At 48.0% G+C, this 7,500-nt stretch overlaps 1 protein-coding gene across 1 annotated transcript in view; it reads left to right on the top strand.

Annotated features, from left to right (window-relative positions):
• Positions 1–7,500, top strand: part of capn5a (calpain 5a) — a 76,029-nt gene that overhangs the window by 37,563 nt on the left and 30,966 nt on the right. Inside the window, 2 exon segments of the mRNA XM_055664798.1 lie at positions 2,710–2,841; positions 4,075–4,283. Coding sequence (XP_055520773.1) covers positions 2,710–2,841; positions 4,075–4,283 — 341 coding nt within the window.

Raw genomic sequence — 7,500 nt, 5'->3', positions numbered from 1 at the left:
GGTAGGTAGTAGCTGGCCAGGGTAAGGGTGAGATTGGCCAGGAGCAGACATGGGTGGGGTAGGAGCAGGCCAGGGGCAGGTGAGGTAGAGGCAGGTTAGGCCAGGAACACGGTATGAGCAGGCCAGAGGGAGAGTAGAGTAGGGCAGGGCAGAGTACGAGCAGGCCAGGGGTAGGACTAGGCTAGGAGCAGGGGTAGAGACTAGGCTAGGAGCATGGCCAGAGCCAGAAGCAGGACATGGTAGGCCAGGGTAGAGTAGGCCAGGGTGGAGTAGGCCTGGGTAACAACATGGCAGGGTAGGAGCAGGAGTAGGCCAGGGCAGGAGTAGGCCTCATGTCTCCCTCCACATCCAGGGGGACTGGGGAAAAGAAGATGTCTGTGGCCTCGAGTAAACTCCTTTGTATTTTTACACTGACTGGTTAGCACGCAACAAAAGCTTTTCACTACCTCTGTACACGTGACAATAAACTCAACTAACCCACAATTACCAGGTTTAGTTTCCCTTTTTACTGCCTAGCATAACACACGTGTGTAATTCATGTTTCTGTGTGTGTTGTCTGAGACTGTGTGACTGTGATCACATTGAATGGTGTTGTCTCAAAGGGCCGAATGGCCTCCTCCTGTCTATTGTGATGCTGCTGCAAGCGAGGTTTGCATTGTTTGCTGTACCTCATCGACAATAAACTCGACTTGTCTGGGCTTCATCACCACGGAGGTATCTCTAAACTAAACTAAAACATAGTCAGCACAACTCCAACCAGAGCTCCTTTCACAACCCAATGCACCAGGCACATTCGCCACAGCCCGTAAACCACAGGAATTTTAAAGTCTCCTTCTTTATGGTCTGTTGTAGTTTCCCTTAAGCCTTTGTTCTGAAACGCCCTGGGCTTGTTTCACTCGTAATGGCAACTCCAGCAGACGTGTGTGTCAGGAAGGAACTGCAGAATGCTGGTGTATGTTAGCATACACCATCCCAGCGAGCGGGCCTGAACATCAGCAGCGACAGAGAGGGGTTCGATATTCACCCCCTCCCCCCCGCCCCCCGACCACGGGTGAACAACAGAGGAGGATGAGTGAATTCTGGAGCCTTCCCTCACAGTGGAACTTTGATACCGCTGTGTGGGGGTGTCTGTGTTAAAGACTATCGTGTTGTGTGCTCATTATTATTTGTATGGCTGTATGGCGACCACACATTGACTGTCCACATTGGCACACGTGACAAATAAATGTATCTTGTATGTCAGGGTTGCCAACTTGCTCACTCCCAAATAAGGGGCAAAAGGTTTTGCCCTAAGGGACAACTTCCCGACGGCAATTTGTTGACCGACTCTGCCGTGACTGGGTGAACGATGAGTTGTCAGCTGAGGAGTTTTGGCCCGGGCACTGGACTTTGCGAGTGGCATCGCGCGGGCCAAAACTCCTCAGCTGGCCCGCCGGCTGGGCTTTGTGTTCCCATCCAACTAATTAACTGATGATCGGCCATGAGAAGGAGGGGTGGCGGTGGTGTCGGCGGTAAGCGAAGGTACGAAGGTCGGACAACTGGCCGGGCTGCCGACCGACCGACGGGGCCACGGGCGAGGCGCTGCTGCTGCTGCACTCCATGGGCTGCACTACGTCGGGACGGGTGAGGCGGGGGCCGGACGTGGCGCTCCGACCCGACAGTCCCCTCGACCCGAGTAGTAGCGGTCAAATACGGGACAAGGGCGGTCCCAATTTAGCCCAATATACGGGATGTCCCGGCTAATACGGGACCGTTGGCAACACTAGTGTATGTATACACCCAAGATAGGCACTGGAGTGGAGTAACTCAGTGGCTCAGGCAGCATCTCTGGCGGTAAAGGGTGGGTGACGTTTCGGCTCAGAAGAAGGATCCCCACCCGAAATGTCACCCGTCCTTTTTCACTGGAGATGCTGCCCGACTCGCTGAGTTACTCCAGCACTTTGTGTGTCTCTCCATCAGACCACTTTTGGGTTGAAGTCACCAGATTTGGGTTGAATTCTCCTCTTGTTGCCCAGGATACCAACTTCCCCTGTGGTTCACCCTCCTCCTCCATGCAGCTGGTACTATTCATGTCATCCATTGAACAAACAGGGAAGTCAGACAATTTTACAAGCACAGCAACACACTTCCTCGTGCCCACAAGAGTGGTACGGTGGCGCAGCGGTAGAGTTGCTGCCTTACAGCGCCAGAGACCCTGGTCCCATCCCGACTGCGGGTGCTCTCTGTGCGGAGTTTGCACGTTCTCCCCATGACCACGTGGGTTTTCTCCGAGATCTTCGGTTTCCTCCCACACTCCAAAGACGTACAGGTTTGTAGGTTAATTGGCTTGGTGTATGTGTAAATTGTCCCTAGTGTGTGCGAAGGATAGTGTTAGTGGGTTAGCGTGCGGGGATCGCTGGTCGGCGCAGACACGGTGGGCCGAAGGGCCTGTTTCTACGCTTTATTTCTAAACTAAACTTGGCAGCCTTGCAGGGTTCCTGAGGTTAGAACATAGAACAACAGTACAGGAACAGGCCCTTTGGCCCACAATGTCTGCAGACTTTTAGACTTCAGAGAAACAGTGGTGAAACAGGCCCTTCGGCCCACCGAATCCATGCAATCACCCCGTACAATAGTACTATCCTACACACTTGGAGCTATTTACTATTTCACCAAAGAGGTGCCGAGGTCCTGTGTCGACCTAAACATGCTCTCTGTTTCTCTCTGCAGGAGATCTGCAATGGCCCTCACCTCTTTGTAGATGGCATGAGTGCCCATGACCTGAACCAGGGCCAGCTGGGCAACTGTTGGTTCGTGGCCGCCTGCTCCTGTTTGGCCTCCAGGGACAATCTGTGGCAAACGGTAAATGGTTCTTCAAGTTGATAGCACCCGCTTCACGTCCACCAAATGTAACCGCGGACAGGAGGAACTGCAGACGCTGTAGTCGTGCGTAAAACACAAAGTGCTGGAGTAACTCGGGCAACCTCGGTGTAGGGAGGAACTGCAGATGCAGGAGTCGTGCGTAGAACACAAAGTGGTGGAGTAACTCAGCGGGTCAGGCAGTACCAATGTAGGAAGGAACTGCAGATGGCCATCAAGCATGAAGGTACAGCAGGCAGTGAAGGTACATGCAGGTACAGCAGGCAGTGAAGAAAGCCAATGGTATGTTGGCCTTTATAACAAGAGGAGTTGAATATAGGAGCAAAGAGATCCTTCTGCAGTTGTACAGAGCCCCAGTGAGACCACACCTGGAGTATTGTGTGCAGTTTTGGTCCCCTAATTTGAGGAAGGACATTCTTGCTATTGAGGGAGCGCAGCGTAGGTTTACAAGGTTAATTCCCGGGATGGCGGGACTGTCATATGCTGAGAGAATGGAGCAGCTGGGCTTGTACACTCTGGAGTTTAGAAGGATGAGAGGGAATCTTATTGAAACATATAAGATTATTAAGGGCTTGGACACACTAGAGGCAGGAAACATGTTCCTGATGTTGGGGGAGTCCAGAACCAGGGGCCGCAGTTTAAGAATAAGGAGCAAGCTATTTAGTGATGAGTCTGTGGAATTCTCTGCTTCAGAGGGCGGTGGAGGCCTGTTCTCTGTATACTTTCAAGAGAGAGCTAGACAGGGGATATGGGGAGAAGGCAGGAACGGGGTACTGATTGGGAATGATCAGCCATGATCACATTGAATGGCGGTGCTGGCTCGAAGGGCCGAATGGCCTACTCCTGCATCTATTGTCTATTGAGTCGCAGGTAGATAAGGTGGTCAAAAAGGCTTTTGGCACATTGGCCTTCATCTGTCAGAGATGGAGTTGCATCTTTGTATGTGTTGATGTTTTGGAGATCTCTGATGCCGGCTGGTGGTGTGTTCCAATTCCTTGCAGTCTTGAAGAAAAAGGAGTCAGAAAGTGCTACTGAAGTTGCGTGCGATATGAAATAATGTCCATGTTGGCAGCTTGTGGTTGACGTGCCTCTGGGTGCTTGGTTCACTGGATGTGGACCTCCACCTATATAGTGGTATCTGTAATGTAAATGTGACGCCCACCACTGACTCATCCACCCGTGTGCCGTTTATCTTTTCCTTCTTTGGGAATGCAGGTGATCCCAAACTGGAAGGAGCAGGAATGGGCGGTGGACAAGCCCAACAACTACGCCGGGATATTCCACTTCCGTTTCTGGCGCTTTGGGGAGTGGGCGGACGTGGTGATCGATGATCGCCTGCCCACGGTCAACGGCCAACTAGTCTACTGCCACTCCAACTCCAAGAACGAGTTCTGGAGCGCCCTGGTGGAGAAGGCCTATGCCAAGTAAGTAAACGGCAAGGGGAATCTGCAGGCAAATAGTGGTGGCGCTGGCACCCAGAGAGTGTGCGGTGAAGATCGGCCGGGGAGGGAATGGATAGGTGATGTTTTCGGTCAAGACCCTCCATTCCCTTCTCATCCATATGCCTATCCAATTTATTTTTAAATGATACCAATGAACCTGCCTCCACCACTTCCACTGGAAGCTCATTCCACACCGCTACCACTCTCTGAGTAAAGAAGTTCCCCCTCATGTTACCCCTAAACTTCTGTCCCTTAATTCTGAAGTCATGTCCTCTTGTTTGAATCTTCCCTATTCTCAAAGGGAAAAGCTGATCCACATCAACTCTGTCTATCCCTCTCATCATTTTAAAGACTTCTATCAAGTCCCCCCTTAACCTTCTGCACTCCAGAGAATAAAGACCTAACTTATTCAACCTTTCTCTGTAACTTAGTTGTTGAAACCCAGGCAACATTCTAATAAATCTCCTCTGTACTCTCTCTATTTTGTTGACATCCTTCCTATAATTGGGCGACCAAAATTGTACCCCATACTCCAGATTTGGTCTCACCAATGCCTTGTACAATTTTACCATTACATCCCAGCTTCTATACTCAATGCTCTGATTTATAAAGGCCAGCATACCAAAAGCTTTCTTTACCACCCTATCTATATGAGATTCCACCTTCAAGGAACTATGCACGGTTATTCCCAGATCCCTCTGTTCAACTGCATTCTTCAATTCCCTACCATTTACCATGTACGTCCTATTTTGATTTGTCCTGCCAAGGTGTAGCACCTCACATTTATCAGCATTAAACTCCATCTGCCATCTTTCAGCCCATTCTTCCAAATGGCCTAAATCACTCTGTAGACTTTGGAAATCCTCTTCATTATCCACAACACCCCCTATCTTGGTATCATCTGCATACTTACTAATCCAATTTACCACACCTTCATCCAGATCATTGATGTACATGACAAACAACAAAGGACCCAACACAGATCCCTGAGGCACCCCACTAATCACCTGCCTCCAACCCGACAAACAGCCATCCACCATTACCCTCTGGCTTCTCCCATTCAGCTACTGTTGAATCCATCTTGCTATTCCTGCATTTATACCCAACAGTTGAACCTTCTTAACCAACCTTCCATGAGGAACCTTGTCAAATGCCTTACTAAAGTCCATATAGACAACATCCACTGCTTTACCCTCGTCAATTTCCCTAGTAACCTCTTCAAAAAATTCAAGAAGATTAGTCAAACATGACCTTCCAGGCACAAATCCATGCTGACTGTTCCTAATCAGACCCTGTTTATCCAGATGCTTATATATATTATCTCTAAGTATCTTTTCCATTAATTTGCCCATCACTGAAGCCAAACTAACAGGCCTATAATTGCTAGGTTTACTCTTAGAACCCTTTTTAAACAATGGAACAACATGCACAGTACGCCAATCCTCGGGGACTATTCCCGTTTCTAATGACATTTGAAATATTTCTGTCATAGCCCCGGCTATTTCTACGCTAACTTCCCTCAATGTCCTAGGGAATATCCTGTCAGGACCTGGAGACTTATCCACTTTTATATTTTTCAAAAGTGTCAGTACTTCTTGTACTTTGAATCTCATAGTATCCATAGCTACTCTACTAGTTTCCCTTACTTCACATAATTCAATATCCTTCTCCTTGGTGAATACCGAAGAAAAGAAATTGTTCAATATCTCCCCCATCTCTTTTGGCTCTGCAGATAGCTGTCCACTCTGACTCTCCAATGGACCAATTTTATCCCTCGTTATCCTTTTGCTATTAATATAGCTGTAGAAACCCTTTGGATTTACTTTCACCTTACTTGCCAAAGCAACCTCGTATCTTCTTTTAGCTTTTCTAATTTCTTTCTTAAGATTCTTTTTACATTCCTTATACTCCTCAAGCACCTCATTTACTTCATGCTGCCTATAATTATTGTAGATCTCCCTCTTTTTCCCGAACAAGATGTCCAATTTCCCTTGAAATCCAGGGCTCTTTCCACTTTTTACTATTTCCTTTCAACCGAACAGGGAACATAAAGATTCTGTACTCTTAAAATTTCCCCTTTAAATGTCCTCCATTTCTCTTCTACATCTTTCCCATAAAACAAAATGTCCCAGTTCACTCCTTTTAAATCATCTCGCATCTCATCAAAGTTAGCCTTTCTCCAATCAAAAATCTCAACCCTAGGTCCAGTTTTGACCCTCTCCATAGTTATATTGAAACTAATGGTATTGTGATCACTGGACCCGAACTGTTCCCCAACGCATACCTCTGCCACCTGACCCGTCTCATTTCCTAACAGGAGGTCCAGCACTGCCCCTCCTCTAGTAGGTACCTCTATGTATTGCTGCAAAAAACTATCCTGCACACATTTTACAAACTCCAACCCATCCAGCCCATTTACAGAATGTGTTTCCCAGTCTATGTGTGGAAAGTTGAAATCTCCCACAATCACTACCTTGTGCTTACTACTAATCTCTGCTATCTCCTTACATATTTGCTCTTCCAATTCTCGTTCCCCACTCGGCGGTCTATAATACACACCCATAAGAGTTGCTACACCTTTCCCACTTCTCAGTTCCACCACAAATAGCCTCCCTAGATGAGCCCTCTAATCTATCCTGCCAAAGCACTGCTGTAATATCTTCCCTGACTAGCAATGCAACACCTCCACCTCTTGCCCCTCCAATTCTATCACACCTGAAGCAATGAAATCCTGGAATATTTAGTTTCCAATCACAGCCCTCCTGCAACCACGTTTCACTGATCGCCACAACATCATACTTCCAGGTGTCTATCCAGACTCTAAGCTCATCCACCTTTCTTACAATGCTCCTAGCATTAAAATATACACATTTAAGAAAACCCCCGTCTCTTATTCTCTGTTTATTTCCTTTTTTTTCTTTCTCCTCTTGTGTCCGAGTGCTTCCCTTTTCTGCTTCTTGCCTCCCATTCTGTCTACTAGCTTTCTCTATTTGAGTCCCTCGCCCCAACCATTCTAGTTTAAAGTCTCCCCAGATGCCTTTGCAAATTTCCCCGCCAGGATATTGATCCCCCTTGGGTTCAAGTGCAACCCATCCTTTCTGTACAGGTCCCACCTTCCCCAAAAGAAGTCCCAATGATCCAGGAACTTGAATCCCTGCCCTCTGCACCAGTCTTTCAGCCACGCATTTATCCTCCACCT

The sequence above is a fragment of the Leucoraja erinacea genome, chromosome 45 (genome assembly GCF_028641065.1).
Source record: "Leucoraja erinacea ecotype New England chromosome 45, Leri_hhj_1, whole genome shotgun sequence".
In the NCBI taxonomy this organism is placed as follows: Eukaryota; Metazoa; Chordata; class Chondrichthyes; order Rajiformes; family Rajidae; genus Leucoraja; species Leucoraja erinaceus.
This window is presented reverse-complemented; position numbering and strand designations above follow the sequence as displayed.